This window comes from Erinaceus europaeus, chromosome 4 (assembly GCF_950295315.1).
Source record: "Erinaceus europaeus chromosome 4, mEriEur2.1, whole genome shotgun sequence".
NCBI classification, from domain to species: Eukaryota; Metazoa; Chordata; class Mammalia; order Eulipotyphla; family Erinaceidae; genus Erinaceus; species Erinaceus europaeus.
In genome coordinates this window covers 149,401,879-149,420,243 of record NC_080165.1, presented here as the reverse complement: position 1 = coordinate 149,420,243, position 18,365 = coordinate 149,401,879, and the positions used below count along the sequence as shown (strand labels likewise).

At 40.3% G+C, this 18,365-nt stretch overlaps 1 protein-coding gene across 2 annotated transcripts in view; it reads right to left on the bottom strand.

Moving 5' to 3' along the window:
* The window catches only part of ASCC3 (activating signal cointegrator 1 complex subunit 3), a 262,037-nt gene that overhangs the window by 164,881 nt on the left and 78,791 nt on the right, over window positions 1-18,365 (bottom strand). For both annotated transcript variants that reach the window (XM_060190713.1, XM_016188499.2), the window contains one exon: window positions 11,797-11,868. In XM_060190713.1, the coding sequence (XP_060046696.1) occupies window positions 11,797-11,868 (72 nt within the window). The remainder of the gene's footprint in view (window positions 1-11,796; window positions 11,869-18,365) is intronic.

Below are 18,365 nucleotides of genomic sequence, written 5' to 3'. Positions count from 1 at the left end.
GTATTTACCATGATATAATCAGAGTGCATTTCTCATTCATGAAGCCGAGGAAAACATGGAGTAAACTCTAAGAATATCAAGTCACTACTTTAAAAAAGCTGAGTCCTATTTTACAATATTAATAAAGAAGCAATTCCTTTCTTGCCACCCCTTGTCACTTAAATATGGCAAAACCCTTAGCTGTAGGACAAAGTCTTACAGTGGTGAATTAAGTTCAAGAATTTAGATACCTTCTTTGCACTTTAAGCCAACAAATTATTGTATCACACTTCATCAGGACACAAAATTTTATTCTCAGCTTAAAATAAAGGGGGGAGGCTGTTCTCTTTTGCCAAAAGATGTGTATAAGAGCCCAGTCAACAAGTGCAGTGGCATCTCCCTAAACTTACTACATGTGTCTACTAACAGCTTCAGAGTCTAAATATCAGCTGGAAAGCTGTTTATAAACAGATTTAATATGTCATCTTTAAAATGAAATAAATAGCTGACAAACTATCTTCTGACAACTTAATATAAAATATTCTGAACTGCTGTCTAGAGAATTTTCTAAAGCGTTATAAAGTAAGAAGAATCAGAAGCAGTCAGACACTACTTCTGCCCATCTTAAGTCTTATTAGTCTTGTTCAAAGAACATAAAGAACTTTAATTACAGTGTAAAATAAACTGTATGTAAATTGAGCTTTATTTTCAACTGAATTATGAATTATTATTTTTATTAACTGAATTATGAATTATTATTATTTTATGAGTTTCAAAGAAACTCATAAAAATCAATGTTTTGTAATAGCCAAAACCTGGAAGCAACCCAGGTGTCCAATAACAGATGAGTGGCTGGGCAAGTTGTGGTCTATCTACACCATGGAATACTACTCAGCTATAAAAAACGGTGACTTCACCGTTTTCAGCCGATCTTGGATGGACCTTGAAAAATTCATGTTAAGTGAAATAAGTCAGAAACAGAAGGATGAGTATGGGATGATCTCACTCTCAGGCAGAAGTTGAAAAACAAGATCAGAAGAGAAAACACAAGTAGAACCTGAACTGGAATTGGCGTATTGCACCAAAGTAAAAAAACTCTGGGGTGGGGGAGAATACAGATCCAAGAAGGATGACAGAGGACCTAGTGGGGGTTGTATTGTTATATGAAAAACTGAGAAATATTATGCATGTACAAACTATTGTATTTACCATTGAATGTAAAACATTAACTCCACAATAAAGAAATTTTTAAAAATATATCAAATTACAGTACCTATATAACCATTCTCCCCACCCACCCCAGAGTCTTTTACTTTGGTGCAATTTGATATTTTAATTGTAATAGTCACACAATAATTACCAACCGATTTAATAAATTCATAATCTAAGTTTGGAATCTTTAGTTTAAAATCAGAAATGGTCACTATCCACAGAAGTCATAATATGAAATCAAAGTAAGTGTCCATTGACAGGTAAGAAGATACAAAAAGGTCTGGGGTATAAACTCAACAGAATACTACTGAGTTGTTGAAAACGTTATGGTGCATATTTGCTTTGAAAAACAGAAAGATATGTCAGGACTCCCCAATAAAAAACAATAAACAAAAAGATCAGATGAGCATCACTTTCTAGCCTGTGAGGTCAACCCCCCACTATTGCCTCGTGCCAGAGCTGAGCAAATGTTATACTTCCTTCTTCTGTCGTTCTATTTCATAGTAAATAAATTTTCTTTCTTTGAGAAGATGACATTTTGTTTATTGGAGCAAAATGAATGACACTTGGGACATTTATGCTGCATGAAAAAAGTAAGGAAGTGGAAGGGAATTACTGGAGAATGCTTTCACTCATGTGAAATATAAGAAACTAAAAACAATTAGTTTATAAAAACGATTTCGAAGTGATTTCACTCTGACACGGACAATGGTTCTCTGAGGAATCTGGGCAAGGAGGTAGGAAGGCTAGAACGCGGGTGTGACAGCAGCGGGAGTCTGGTGGTGCATGCAGTGATCTGACACACATGCACACTGTCTAAGTCCACGCCAACGCTGAGTACTGTATTCTCCCTCTCTTCCCTATGATAGTCTCTCTCTCTCTTTTTATTTTTTATTTATTCTCTTTTGTTGCACTTGTATTTTATTGTTGTAGTTATTATTGTTATTGATGTCGCTCTTGTTGGATAGGACAGAAAGAAATGGAGAGAGGAAGGGAAGACAGAGAGGAGGAGAGAAAGACAGACACCTGCAGACCTGCTTCACCTCCTGTGAACGGAGATCCTTGTGCTTTGTGCCACCTGGCTTAACCAGCAGCCCTACTGCCTGACTGGGGCATTCTCTCTCACGTTAAGTAAATAAACAGTCCTGGACAGTGGAGCCAGGATAACTGTTATGCAAACAGACTCTGCCTGAGGCTCAGAGCTTCTAGCCTCAATTCCCAATATTACGATAAACCAGAGCTGAGCAGCACTCTGGTAAAAACAACAACAACAAATAAGTAAACAAACAAGCAAAGAAATATCTTCCTCTCTGTAATCTCTCTCATTAAAATAAGTTTGAAAATTTAATTTTAAATATATACGCTTCTAATTTTGTTTTTTTAAAAAAACTGTACCAGTGATTTAATAATGATTAACAAGATTGTGGGATAAGAGGGATACAATTCCATACAATTCAATTCCCATTACCAGAGTTCCATATCCCATTCCCTCCATTGGAAGCTTCCCTATTCTTTATCCCTCTGGGAGTGTGGACCAAAGATCTTTATGGGTTGCAAGAGGTGGAAGGTCTGGCTTCTGTAATTGCTTCTCTGCTGGACATGGGCGCTGACAGGTGGATCCATACTCCCAGCCTGCCTCTCTTTCCCTAGTAGGGTAGAGGTCTGGGAAGGTAAGTAATCTTGCAAAATATTTAAGGGCTGACAAAATGCACAACTATTAAGATGTAATATGCGAACTGAAAATATTATGAGTAGAAAGACACGTGCAAAGCTCAATCACTAAAGTTAAAATCATGTAAAGCACAATTACCGTTTATTAGTGTACAAAGATGTATCCAAGAAAACCAGTTTCAGAAAACTAAAATTACTTCTTTTGCTTCCATTTTTATCCCCTTAGATTAAGACACAGCGTTTTTCTTTCTTTTTTTAACCTTTGGGCTAAAAACATTCTCTAGACTCTATAAGAATAAAATCAAATCTTGCATTATTATATCCTCAATATTTCTAAATGCCAGACTGGGACAAAAATGCTTCCATGTGTTCTGTCAATTTTTGCTGCAATTCCAGAAACCACTAATTAATAACTTTAACAAGCTCAAAAGCGCGCGCGCGCGCACACGCGCGCATGCACACACACACACACACACACACACACACACACCCCACACCCTCTGAATGTTCTAATGTTCCAGGGAAACAGAATGCACTTTTTTTCTTTATTTATTTCCTTTTGCTGCCCCCCCTTATTGTTGTAGTTATTATTGATGCTGTTGTTGTTGGATAGGACAGAGAGAAATGGAGAGAGGAGGGGAAGACAGAGAGGAGGAGAGAAAGACAGACACCTGCAGACCTGCTTCACCGCCTGTGAAGCGACTCCCCTGCAGGTGGGGAGCCGGATGCTCGAACTGGGATCCTTATGCAGGTCCTTGTGCTTAGAGCCACCTGCGCTTAACCCGCTGCGCTACTGCCCGACTCCCCGGAATGCACTTTCTGAGTGTGGGGGGAAGTGGCGATATAGGCGAAAAGTAATTTATAATTCGTAACTTTTTACATCTTGATGTCAATTCGCTTGTTACAAGAAGAGGTTGTTTCAGTAACTTGAAAAACCCTTGAATATTTAGGGAATAAAATAATATTAATAAAAATGAAGGGGAATGCAATATTAATATATTTGGTAAAAAGTATTTCCCTCTGCAGATAAAGAGAAAATAATGAAGCTAATAAAAAAAACTTCAAGAATATACCTGAGTACACTTATGGAAACTCATTTTTCTGAAAATGAAATTTTCTTTGTTCTCATGAAAGTGTAAAATTTAAACAAGGTCCCAAAGTTACTGCTCTGGGGATTGATAACTGAGATAAGAAAAAGAAGTATTATTAACTTAAAACAACTGGTGGACAATCAATTGTTGTCTGTGTGATGAAAAAATAACTAAGTCAGATGGTCATCTTAAATGAGAAAAAGTATTAAAATGTGACACTTCTCACAGAAAACATTACAATGAAGACAAATAGTGACAAGAGCAAATGCAGTTCAGTCCATCTGAGAGAGTCCCTTCATCTCTGCGGACCACAGGATGGAAAGTTTCTCTAGAAGGTGACCAATCGACCAATCTTCGACGGCATTCGACATCTCCAGGTGGGTTACCCCAGCATGGACACTCAACTTACTGAGGAATGAATGATTTTTTTAAAAATATGTATTTATTTTGGATAGACAAGAGAGAAGTAGAGAGGGGAGAGGGAGATTAAGAGGAAGAGAGACAGACACCTACAGCCCCATTTCAGCACTGAATCAAAAATGCCAAACAAGCACTAATTAAGAGTGATTAAAAACTAAAACAGAGAACTCAAGGTGCCCTAAATTAGGTCTTATCAGTAAAATACAGACAGATAAGGATGCTTTAATTTGAATGAAAAGTCAGTTATCAGAGCTTTTGTGCAATGAACGGAATGGTTAAAACCATTCTTTTTAAGGTAGAGGACTAGTGGATTCTTATTTTAGACTTTCTTACAGAAAACAAAAACAAAAAACACCTCAGTTTAAAGAAGGGAGCCCCCAAAAGGGCAGAAAAGACTGAAAAATTAAAATAACTGACAAATAAGAGTAAATTGGATGTTACAGAAATGTTGGTACAAGGCACTGGAGATACTCGTATGTGAAGGGCACAAAAGTCAAAAGTCAATGGAAGTCCCGATACTAATGTGAGCATAGTGCATTCCAGCTGTACTTAGTGATTAACTTCAGATTATAGTGATTTAAATTAATTTATAATTAACAATCAATTTCTGAAGGTGGTTTCTTAGAACTGAACATTTACTAAAACATAGAAGCAGCAAAGAAGAAATAAGATAAGCGTCAGAATAAAAATGGCTAATATTTATCATGAATTTAAGGTTGAAGATTATGTTTATTCCGTTCTTACAAAATCTTCTGTCCTTTAAATGTGAGATAGATTTGGGGGGGGGGGGAGCCACTGAGTAAGGATCTTAGTGGTTTTGATAATGTGAAAAATGAATAACTCAACTTACTAACGATGCCACAACCTCAGAGGCAGTTTCTAATTTCTTTTCTTACCACTGTAACAGAAGTTTGTATACCAAGAAAAATCTCCAGAGGATTAAGGCATCAATTATTTTCACATTCTTCAAGTTACACAGGAGGAGGGGAGTGATTAACAGGAATGATAAGGCTGTGCTTGCGTTTGCTAGCGCAAAGAGAAGCTTACAAATGAGACGTCTCATTAGTTTGAGCAGATGGATCAAAATTAAAGGCTGAGTCGCCAATTTTTAATTTCCCAATAGCCAAGAAGAGCTTGAAGTCTTGCAGAGTATGACTGTTGAAAAGTCAACGTGAGAAGATTTCCTCCATCTGTCATCACACATGCTTGAGCGGAACACAAGTACCTCCTACCGCTTTTAGTGCTTCCAAGGCAGAGCTGCCCATAAAACCTATTAAGTACGTAGACGCACAAGTCTAGATGACGGGCATGCTGAGTCTGTGGCGTGATCTGACCAGAGAACAGTAGCACGGTTTGCGAGCATGAGGTCTGCTTTACTCAAAGTAAGTCTACAGTGGAGAGAAACAAAAATCACCTCACTTGTATATTTTAAGAGGATAATGTTGATTTTTAGCATTAGAGTTATTTTATTTGTGCAAAAAAGTGCGCTTTTTTTTTTTTTAAGTCAAGTGGATACTGATGTTAGTATCAACATTTGTCTAGATAGAAATTGCCTGAACAAAAGCAAAGCATTCAAGAAAACCAAATTACGGGGAAAACCCAAAACGCCAAATAACCCAAAGACAAGAAAGAAAATCAAATCATGTTTCCACTGGATTGAGAGGCTTTTTTTTTTAAGTTGGGTGACAGTGAGAAGGGGCATAAGGTGGCAGCAGGGAAAACTCTTTAGTTTTCTTAAAAACCAGCATCATTGGCTTCCAATTTCTAACTACAGTGAAATACTTTAAGACAAGTCCAGCTAAAGTTGTTAAGTACACAGTCCACAGATAATTTGTACTTTCTTCACAGCAAAGAAAACACATGTCAAATATGTAGTTGACAGTTTCATGATATTGTACTCACTATTGTGATTAGATATAACTTTTTTTAAAAAGAATTTATTTCTTTATTAATGAGAAAGATAGGAGAGAGAAAGAACCAGACATCACTCTGGCACATGTGCTGCCGGGGATTGAACTGGGGACCTCATGCTCAAGAATCCGATGCTTTATCCACTGCGCCACCTCCTGGACCACGATTAGATATAACTTTTTTTTTTTTTTTTTAATTTTTAATTTAAGAAAGGATTAGTGAACAAAAGCATAAGGTAGGAGGGGTACAACTCCACACAACTCCCACCACCCAATCCCCATAACCCACCCTCTCCCATGATAGCCTTCCCATTCTCTAGCCCTCTGGGAGCATGGACCCAGGGTCGTTGAGGGTTGCAGAAGGTAGAGGGTCTGGCTTCTGTAATTGCTTCCCCGCTTCCAATAGCACAGCTATATACAAGATACTGGGTACTGTACAGCAAACCATAACAAAGGGACTTTTCAAGGTTAACCCAATTAACAAATAATGTGATGATAATATTAACTATTGATTGTCTTTTTGAACCCTAAGACAGCAGGAACCTCACATCTTCACTATAGAGCCCCTACTTCCCCCAGTCCTGGCACCCTTGGATAGGGCTCACTTTCCCGTATGCTTCTCCCAATCCATACCAAATAATATTGCATCCGCCGATCACAACCTAACCAAAGCAACGATTGCCATCTCAACATGCTTCACCTCAGTGTGTATCCAGAGACTTCACGTGTGGAATGACAACCCTTCAGCTTCATTACTCGGGTGAGACCTTTCCTTTTATAGTACACTCTAATTTCATCTCAGGTAGTTCACTTTCTAACAAAGTCCCATAACCTAGACATACACCAGTTTCTGTGAGAGAGAGCGTATGTGCACACGTATCCATAAACTACTGCAAAATATATACCTGAAAGCAGGATTACACTAGAGTTTGCAGTGAGTACCTCCCTAACACTTCCTCTCCACTATTCCAATCTTGGGATCCATGATTGCTCAACAAATTGTTTGGCTTTGTATGTTAACTCTCTTTTCAATCACCAGGTTCCAGATGCCACCAGGATGCTGGCTAGGCTTCCCTGGATTGAAGACCCCACCAATGTGTCCTGGAGCTCAGCTTCCCCAGAGACACACCTTACTAGGGAAAGAGAGAGGCAGACTGGGAGTATGGACCGACCAGTCAACGCCCATGTTCAGCGGGGAAGCAATTATAGATATAACTCTTAACTAAACGTCAGAACTATCTTTCTGTTATGTCTCTGCCCCACTACACACACACACACACACACACACACACACACACACACACACACACATACACACACACTTTACCGGTATTTAAAAGTAAAAAACAGGAAGTCGGGCGGTAGCACAGTGGGTTAAGCGCACATGGCACAAAGTGCAATGGCCGGCATAAAGATCTTGGGTCGAGCACCCACCTCCCCACCTTCAGGGGAGTTGCTTCACAGGCGGTGAAGCAGGTCTGCAGGTGTCTGTCTTTCTCTCCTCCTCTCTGTCTTCCCCTCGTCTCTCCATTTCTCTCTGCCCTATCCAACGATGACATCAATATCAACAACAATAATAACTGTAACAATAAAAACAAGGGCAACAAAAGAGAATAAATAATTTTTTTTAAAAAAAAGTAAAAAAACACTTCAACAGACAAGTTTCTTACGATGAAGTATATCTAGTCAGACCTTTCATTCATAAGAGTTGGGCCAAACAACATAAGTGGAGGGTTCATTTGACTGTCAATTCTGTAGATAATAAGGTACAAAAGACTATTGAATTACATATTTCTATTTCTTTAAAAGATAGACATACACACACACACACACATACACACACACACACACATATATATATATTTAATTTATGTCACTCAGGATCTTAGGCAGAGAAAATCTGTGACTGTGATAACATTAAAGTCAATCTGTTATGAAGGAAAAAAATTAAGAAACTTTATTCTACTAGGTAGTATCTGTTAAATTTTTAATAGACATAGAGGATATAACACTACAGGTGAGTGAATCTGTTCCTGTCAGAGATTAAAAAGGAAAAAGGGATAAAGAAGCCTGGGAGGGGTGTCTTGGTCCCAAAGAGGCCCTTCAGCGGGAACCTCGGCCACCAGACTACTGACTGCGTGGCAGTGATTCTTAGCTGACGGATGACATTAAGGGCTGTTAGTTTGAGAAGTAGGTACCCACCTCATCTTCCAGAGTCAAAATGTGCTCATAGCCCTCCTTTCCAAGGAACCACAGCACAATTTCAGTTCTGGACACATTACAAAGGGAATCAGCAGAAGCTGTCACTTGTCAAGCTAAATGAACTTACAAGCCAAGTAGTGATTGGTAGAATGACTTGCAAATAGATTTCCAGACAGAATGATCTCTTAGAAAAGATCGAAGCAGGGAAACATAGTTTGGGGCAACTATTCCCAGGTTACACACAAGATAGAGGCAATGCAGCAACGTCGAGACCCCCTCCCCCCCGCCACACACACAGACACACAGACACACACACACACACAGACACACACACTCACACAAACACACACCACACACACACACAGACACACACACACACACAGACACTCACACACACACAGACACACACACACAGACACTCACATACACACACACACACACACACAGACACAGACACACACTCACACACTGCAAAGAAGGAAGCTTTGGCACCATGGTCTCTCTAACTCGCTTTCTTTTCTTTGCCTCTCTGTGTCTAAAAACAAAACAAAAAGAACAGTGCTTCCGAAGTCACCATTTAAAGGTTAATGTTGCTAACAACAACAAAAAAAAACACACTGTGACACTATTTAGGTCTCAAATAATTTAGGGTTCAAATACTTCAGGTCATTCAAATAATGTAAAACAAAACGGCCAGCACCTCAAAGCATAACCTTAGATCTATTCAGAAGAAAGGGGCCGTACTAGTCTCTGAAGCCCTATGGAGGTTTGCTCGGACAGCAAAGCCTTACAGTGCATTCAGAAGACATTCTGACTCCAGGACAATGTGGCCAGGCTACAAAATGTGGCCATTCGTGTCACCATGAAGTTTTAGTGACCTTACTCCAAGTAAATGTTTTTATAGAAAAAGAGAATGTCAGGAAGAGATGATCGCTACAATAGCAGCATCCTTAACAGCAGATAATCGCAAGCATTTAGAGTACTCAACAGTGGACGCGCCGAGTCCAAGCGCAGCGGCAGCTTACTGACAAAGGGGCAGTGCAGTTCCCAAGGAGCTGCAGACAGCTGTCAACACAAGGACCTGCACTCGCACCCCGCTCCCCACCTCTGCTAACTGCGTGACCCTGGGAAGCTGCTCAGCGCTTCCCGAGCTCATCTTCCCCTTTGACAGAGGAGCTGATAAAGCTGATGGCAGAGGACAGAGAAGATTAAAAGCTGAAGAGACTTACATGGCTTCTGAGACATAGCAAATCACCTTATTGCTTATATGAGCAATGAAAATAATTAGTATTCACTAAGGCGAATGGTGAATATAACAGTGAACATACCGTGTAGCTTCAACTTAGCAGTGCTCTATAGCAAACGATCAAAAATTAATGTTGAATGGGAAAATTCCTATTCATAAATACAAATTGAAAAACTAGTAGGAAATTTATAAAATCATAATAATCATGGTCAAGTACCAAAACAATAACAATATTTCTTTTTTAAAAAAAATTAATTTTTTTGTTGCCCTTTTTTATTGTTGTTGTGACTGATGTCATTGTTGCCGGACAGGACAGAGAGAAATGGAGAGAGGAGGCGAAGACAGAGAGGGGGGGGAGAGCAAGACACCTGCAGACCTGCTTCACTGCCTGTGAAGTGACCACCCCCTGCTGATGGGGAGCCGGGGGGCTGGAACCGAGATCCTTGTGCTTTGCATCATGTGAGCTTAACCTGCTGCGTTACCACCTGACCCCCAGCAATATTTCTTAATAAAGATATTTTTATAATTAATGAAAGGAAAGGGAACATGTAGGTAATTTCTACGTAAGTTGTCATAAGTTCATGAGACTCCTACTATTCTGAAAAACAATCCTCATTAGTACTGTCATAAAAAAGTGAACCATGTAGAAAACTGTCCCCCAACGCAATAAAGCGGTCTATCTATTCACGCAGCAGTGGTCAGTGATTAGGTCGGACGTAAGCACTGATTATCATTCCCCTTTAGCAGTCTTGATGGCAGAATCTTGGATGACGGTATCTTAAAATAAACCTTTTGGTAAATAACATAATGATTAACAATAACCAAGGCACTCAAAACCAGGCAGGGCTGGAAGGCAGTTGTGGACGAGAACCCCGTCCTGGAAAGGAAAGGCATGGCTTGACTGGGCAGTGTCCACTACCTATGCGATACCATCTCTGCAAGCCAGAGACCAACCCGGAATGAACAGGGCATAGTTTGAGGAACGTCCCACCAATCAGATTTAAAAAAAAAAAAAAAAACTCACTTCCGGCCAGTACCATTCACATTTTACTAAATAATAAGTAGTTGCACCATTTGCCTATAGAAATGCAGTTCTTGGGAGCCGGGCGGTGGCGCAGCGGGTTAAGCGCACGTGGCGCAAAGCGCAGGGACCGGCTTAAGGATCCCGGTTCGAGCCCCCGGCTCCCCACCTGCAGGGGAGTCGCTTCACAGGTGGTGAAGCAGGTCTGCAGGTGTCTGTCTTTCTCACCCCTCTCTCTCTGTCTTCCCCTCCTCTCTCCATTTCTCTCTGTCCTATCCAACAACAAAGCAACGTCAACAATGGCAATAATAGTAACCGCAACGAGGCTGCAACAACTAGGGCAACAAAAAGGGGGAAAAATGGCCTCCAGGAGCGGTGGATTCATGGTGCAGGCACCGAGCCCAGCAATCACCCTGGAGGGAAAAAAAAAAGAAAGAAATGCAGTTCTTGTTAAGTGTTCCTGGGTCTGTGTTCTCTCTCTCTCAACTGCAGCTCTGAAACTCTGATCAGACGCTGAGTTGAAAGAAGCGAACTAGTGCGAGACCTGCCTCTCAACGAATGCGACCTGTCAGGCCAGAACCCCAAAGTTCCCTTCATTTCAGCAGAAAGACCAGCCATGGGTTGCTCTGACAGCACCACGCAATTTCCAAATGCCATGCAACACTATAAGATTTTATAAAATATCTCACTTGATACTACTTTGTGAAAATAGTAGGAGCAATATAGCATTTCCCAAAACTTTACATCGTGTAAGAAAATACTAATGAACAAGTTTGAGATGTGAGAGAAGAGTAATGCTTTTGCCAAAGATGAAAAGGGAATGTAAATGTCGGGAATGAAATCTTCTATCTGTCTAGTGAAAGGCACCTGGCCAAAATACGCCGACCTGTCAGTAACGGCTGGTATCACCTGTGAACACCATCTCTCAACTACGGGGCTCCCTACTGTGACAAATGCTGAAGGAACAGAAAACGGTGTCCCCATAAGTTCACAATTAGTAAAGAGTGAACATCAAGCCTTCTCCGGAAACAAAGCGACACGTACCTGGTGTCCAGCCTTCACTTGCTTCAGAACACTTTCATAGCACACTTCATCCATATTGTTCAGCTGCTGCATCTAAAGTGTTACATAAAAAGGTATTTCTATGTGATTATCATCTTCATATAAACCTTATAAATATCCTCTAAGTAGTACGAATTTCTGTTAATTATAGTATATCATTCTATACCATTCAGAATGCAGAAATAACAAATGAAGTGCAAATATCCTAAGACACTCAGTAAAAACAGAACATAACAGAAGTAGAAAGTGAAAGGCTTCATCAAGGGCCCCGGCGGTGGCGAGGTGGCGGAGTGACTAAGGGAGGCAAATCGGAAGCACCAGGCTCCGGCTGGATCCCTGGAAGCCCGTATGCTAGAGTGATGGCCTGGCTCTCTCCGCCTTCCTCCAACCCTCCGAGACCCCAGCCATATCTCGTGTTTAATAAATAAATAAAATCCTCCTGCTTTTTCGAAAGGTCCCATAAAATACTTTACGCTTCCTGACATTATTTTTTGGCCATCAGGGCTGTCGCTGTGGTCAACTGCAGTACAACTCCACCACTCCTGACAGATGCAGGTTCTCTTTATTAATAGAGTGAGACAAAGAGGGGGGGACTGGCATGCTCATGAGGCTCCCCTGCTGCGGATGCTCTCGTGCTCGCCAGGGACCCCACCCTGGCTGTTCCCCTGAGGTAACAAGTGTGACCCAACGGGCGTGCCATCTCCCAGCTCTCCGGTGACAAACTCTGTAAGAGCACCAAGTTTGTAAACGGCAGTGATTTCTAATGATTAGTATACTAATCACGGACGTCATAGGAACTTTCAAGGTATCTATTTTCCTGAAGAAAACTCTATTCTTCTGAATATTTTCCTCAGTTATGTCACCTTTTGTTCATTTGTTTGTCAACAGGGCTATCCTGACTGTGACTCAATCCCTATACAGTTCCTCTGCTCCAAATAGAGTGATCAGACAGTGAGATCTAAAGAGAAGAGAAACAGAGACGAAAGGTGAAAGAGATGCTGCAGCACTGGCCTGAAGATTGTGAAGATTCCCCCTGGAGGATGTCCCTACGTGATGCCCGGGGGCTTGAACCTGAATGCTCATACCTGGGAAGTGGTAAGGCGTGCACGTTACAGGTGAGCCACCTCCCACTCCTTCTCTATTATAGCCTATACAACTTTGCTGTGTGATTCTCAAAGCCACTAAAACAAACAAATAACACTACCAGTAGAATGACATTGCATATGAAAGTGAACTTTACAAGCAAATACTGTTGATAGAATGTTAATGCAGGAAAGCCCTTTACAGAAGCTGGATGCTACAGCCTTTTGTCTGCTACATGGTGTGAGATTATTTTCTTCCATTCGGTGGGAGGTTGCTTTGTGTGAATGATGGCTTCTTCTGTTGTGCATGCGTTTGTTTGTTTATTTCCCTTTGCTGTCCTCGCTATTAGAATCAAGTCCACAAAGACATCTCTGAAACCAAACTTCCGGCATGCTCTACTTATGTTCCCTCCCATGTATTATTCTCTTATTTCCAGCCTAACGTCCGCGTCTTTAATCCATGTTTAGTAGGCCTGTGCGGTGAGAGACTGTGATCGCGTTTTACTTTTCCGCATGGAGCTGTTCCCAACGTCATTTGTCAGGAAGACTTTATTATTCATTTTACACACTTTACTCCTCTGCTGTAAATTAACTATGCATATGTCGGAGAGCTTATATCTAGACTCAGAATTTGATCTGAAAGATCTGTGCGCCTGTTTTCATTCTACTGTGAAACTGCTCTGGCCACTGTAGATCTCCAGCAGAGCTGGAAGAGAGGGACCATGACGTCTCCATGGGTGGGCTTCTTTTCCCTCAGCGAGGCTTTGGTCATTTTGGGCCATTTTACAGTAGTGGTAAGAAACTGTGTAACCTAGGCAGGGGTAGATAGCATAGTGGTTCTGTAAAGAGACTCTCATGCCTGAGGCTCCAGAGTCCCAGGTTCAATCCTCTGCACCACCATAAGCCAGAGCTGCACAGTGCTCCGGTATTTCTCTCTGTGTCTTTCTCTCTCTGCATCTCTCTCAGAAATAAAATAAATAAAATACTTAAAAACAAAAAACAAACAAAAAAAAAGAAATTGTGTAACCACAGAGGAAGCTACTAATCTAAAGAAGTAATCAAGTAATTAAAATTGGCATCTCTTCTGATTTACGTGAACTTTTCAAAAAACAAACAAACAAAATCCAAAGGAAACAGATGGAAGCAAACTGTAAGACTGTAACAACTCTGGCAGTTCTCTCTGGGAGGCGGAGGAGTGGGGACACAGGGCTTTGGTGGGACTCTGCAAAGTAATCTTACAATCTGGCAACAAGCTATGGATAACAAATAAAAATTAAAAAAAAAAATTGGTATCTTTATTTAACATTTACTGAGAGCTGGAAGAGAAGTAAAAGATACACATATCTATCATTAGATGTCTGACTTTTTTGGTTTTAATTAGGTAAATACATTAAAACCATAAAAATACTGTAATATGATAAGTAAATAATGTTAAGTTAAATATGAGTTATTATCATTTTATTATTAACTTCCCTTTACAACTGCTAACAATTCTTTCATTGCATTGTGGGTCAGTTGTACTCAGAATCATTATTTCAAAGTAGATATGTCACACACTACATTTCCCCATGTCTTCTGCAACTAAGGAATCATACCCTGAGTTTCTGAATAAGACTCTGGAAGGTCGACAAGGGCCCCTTTCTATAAGAAATAAATTTAAATGCAGGAAATATACTAAATGCCATCCTGTGGCATACTTAGTGTAGAAAACATTTTATAAGACAAAAATCAATATATAACATATCAAATATATTTATAATGTTAGATATGCAAAAAATTTATACTATGCCAAATTTCTAAACCTTCTAAACTGTATGACAGTTTAACACCAGCATCATTCTTTTTTAATTATAATGCTAACATATTCAGTGAAAAATATTTTGAATTTAATTAGCTTAAAATGATTTCCCAGTCTGTATGATGAAGGGGAAAAGAAAGTCAAGTTTAAGATGGTTGACAAGCGTCTGAAAATGTTTCCCTTCGTGTTTTTCTGTGATGACCATCTGCTGTGATTTAAACTAGAAGGCAAAAGAGGAATCTAAAGCTGAAAATAAAAATATCTCCGTCTGTCCTAAGGGTGCATTGAAATGAATGCGATGATCAGTGTGTAGGGTAAGATAAGACTGAGCATCACACAAGGCAGGAAGCAATGCAGAGCCCTGGGAGCGATCAGTCAGTGAAGGCCAAACTCTGCCTCCCAGAGCCACTCCTGGATCTTGGCCTACGGTAGCTACCCTTCTAGGCATGAATCTGAAATGCCAGCCTCCCATTCAAAAGATCTCTTTTATACAACACAGACAGAGCACACTGATTCTTACAGAGGCAGTCGCTTCTGATAGATTTTATTTATAACAGTATAAGTGAAAAATGGCCCTATCTTACTAATAAAGTTGTGACCTGACACAAAGCAATGAATACATTAAGGCCTACCACTGACATGATACCACAGATTTCATCTTGTTTCTGAGATAAAAAATGACCTTGAAATAACCTCCCAAAGCTACTGTTGTTCAGGAAAAATAAATAAATAAATAAATAAATAAATAAATAAATAAATAAAAAAAAAGGTACGGATGAACAGTGCAATAAATGTATACACTCCTTCCCAGTGTGAGCACCTTGGTAGTGAGAATGGTGACTACTCAGAAAGCTAGACAGGTGGGGAGAGGAACAGCTCCGCAGTGGCCAAGACGTGCTGATACCTATTCTGAGGACAAATGGACTTGTACCTCTGAAGCAGTAATCACCCAATAAAACCAACAGTCATCAATAAAAGATCATCTTTTTTGGGGGGGAGTTAGGAAGATGGCGGCCTGAGAAGTCGCTGACAGCGAGCGCTCTGATCGCATCATCGGCAACGGTAGGATTTTCTGCCTTTAGCAGGCCAGTCAATAAGGGGGGGCACCAAAGAAGTGATTATAATTTAATTTGGGTTAAGAATTAGAGTAAAGGTGACACGGACTAGCGGGGCTCCAGAATTCCCAGGGCGCCGGGCAAGGCGAGTGCGCCGGGCATTGTCCTCCGCCCGCCCAGGAAGGCGGCTCCTCCGCCTGTTGCAGAGCGCAGCGGGCAGAGGACCCGGAGAGAGCACTTTAGCTCGGGGGCTGCCTCTTGGGAGTCTCCAGGGTCCACCGCGACCCTGAGAGCAGATCCAAAGACTTCTTGAGTATAGCTCTCATTGGATCAAAGGACTTGGAGCTAGTTTTCATTTTTGAGAAATCCTTTAAAAAAGTCTGGAGGGCGGGGTTTCCCGGAAGATGGCGGATTGAGAAGCGGCTAGCCTTGGAGCTCCGGACACATCTCGTGTAAACAATAGGATTTTCTGCCACTAGCAGGCCAGCCAATAAGGGGCCATAGCGGTCATACCAAGGAGGTGGCTATAACTTAATGTGGGTTAAGAATTAGAATAGGGGAAAAAAATTCTTTTTTCTTCCTTTTTAATTTTCAAGCATACATCCTTCCCGCCGCCCCCCCCCCCATAAGCAGTGCCTGGGACCAGCTACTAGCAGGATACCCCATACCACCAAACAGGGTTTTTTTTTTTTTTTTTTTTTTTTTAATTCACTGATACACATTTGGGAAGTTCCTCACACTACTCTTTAATTACAACCCTTCTTCTAATCTTCTCCCTTTTCTCTCTCTTATCTCTCTCTATCTCTATTTTTTTTTTTTTATCTTGTCATACACTTCTTTCTTCTTTGCCTTTCTGAATTTGTGAATTACTTTGGGGAAGAAATCTGACCCAGAGTGGACTCTCTATGTGTGTATCTCTGCTCTAGTTCCCTTTACACTCTTGTTACCCCTAGAATATACACTGGATAGTAGATTTCCATAACTGTCTATTCTTGCTATCCTCTCTTTCTTTTCTCTTTCTTCACTGGGATTTGTTTACTATTTTTCACGGACTGGAGAAATTGTTTGGCTAACTGGTAATGATTAAACTCCTTCAATACTTACTTCAGTTGCTACTGTAATTCCGGAGGTTGGTGAGTGCAATTGTCATAAAGGTATTTAGTACAGTGTTACTTGTGCTCAAAACACAACAACTGAGGAACAACAGAGCATAAAAAAAAAGAGAGAGAAACACATAAATAAAAAAAAAAAATGGGTAGATTAAAAACAAATAAAACTGCAACCCCAATGAATGAAGACAAGAGCCCAGAAGAAACCACAAATCAGTCAGAAGTAACCATAGATAAGAAAAGTATGCAAGCAATAATAAACTTATTAATCACATAAATGAAAACAACATTGGAGGAAAGGAATGGCAGTATTAGGGAAACAACAGTTGAGACCCCCAAGGAAAATACTGATTATCTTGAGACAATTAGAGAACTGAAAGCTGAAATAGCTGTAATGAAGAAAGAAGCTGAGGCAAGGGAAAACAGACGAACAGAAGCAGAAAACAGAATTAGTCAGACAGAGGATGAGTTAGAGAAAACTAAGAAAGAGGTAAAAGAGCTTAAAAAGAGATTGAGAGACACTGAAAACAACAACAGAGACATATGGGATGATCTCAAAAGAAGTAACATTCGTATAATTGGCCTGCCAGAGGAAGAAAGAGAGGAAGGGGAAGCAAACATTCTAGAGGAAATAATACAAGAAAACTTCCCAGACCTGAATAACAGAAAGGATATCAAGGTGCAAGAGGCCCAGAGAGTACCAAACAGAATCAACCCAGACCTGAAGACACCAAGACACATCATAGTCACAATAAGAAGAAGTAAGGATAAAGAAAGGATCCTAAAGGCTGCAAGAGAGAAACAAAAAGTCACATACAGGGGAAAACCCATAAGACTTTCTGCAGATTTCTCAACTCAAACTCTAAAAGCCAGAAGGGAGTGGCAAGATATCTATCAAGCCCTGAATGAAAAAGGGTTTCAACCAAGGATAATATATCCTGCTAGACTTTCATTCAAGCTAGATGGAGGGATCAAAACCTTCTTAGACAAACAACAGTTAAAGGAGGCAACTATCACCAAGCCGGCCCTGAAAGAGGTACTAAAAGACCTCTTATAAACAAGAACATCACTATAATACTTGCAATATGTCAGAGTAAACAAATTGTTTTTTAGAACAATGGCACTACAATACATTAAATCCATAATATCAATAAATGTCAATGGCTTAAACTCACCCATCAAAAGGCACAGGGTGGGGGGATGGATCAGAAAACATAACCCAACCATATGCTGCTTGCAAGAATCCCATCTGTCACAACAAGATAAACACAGACTTAAAGTGAAAGGATGGAAAACTATCATACAGGCTAACGGTCCACAAAAAAGGGCAGGAACAGCCATTCTCATCTCAGACACGATAGATTTTAAATTAAATAAAGTAATAAAAGATAGGCAAGGACATTACATAATGATTAGAGGATCAATCAACCAAGAAGACTTAACAATTATTAACATCTATGCACCCAACGAGGGACCATCTAAATACATTAAGCATCTATTGAAAGAA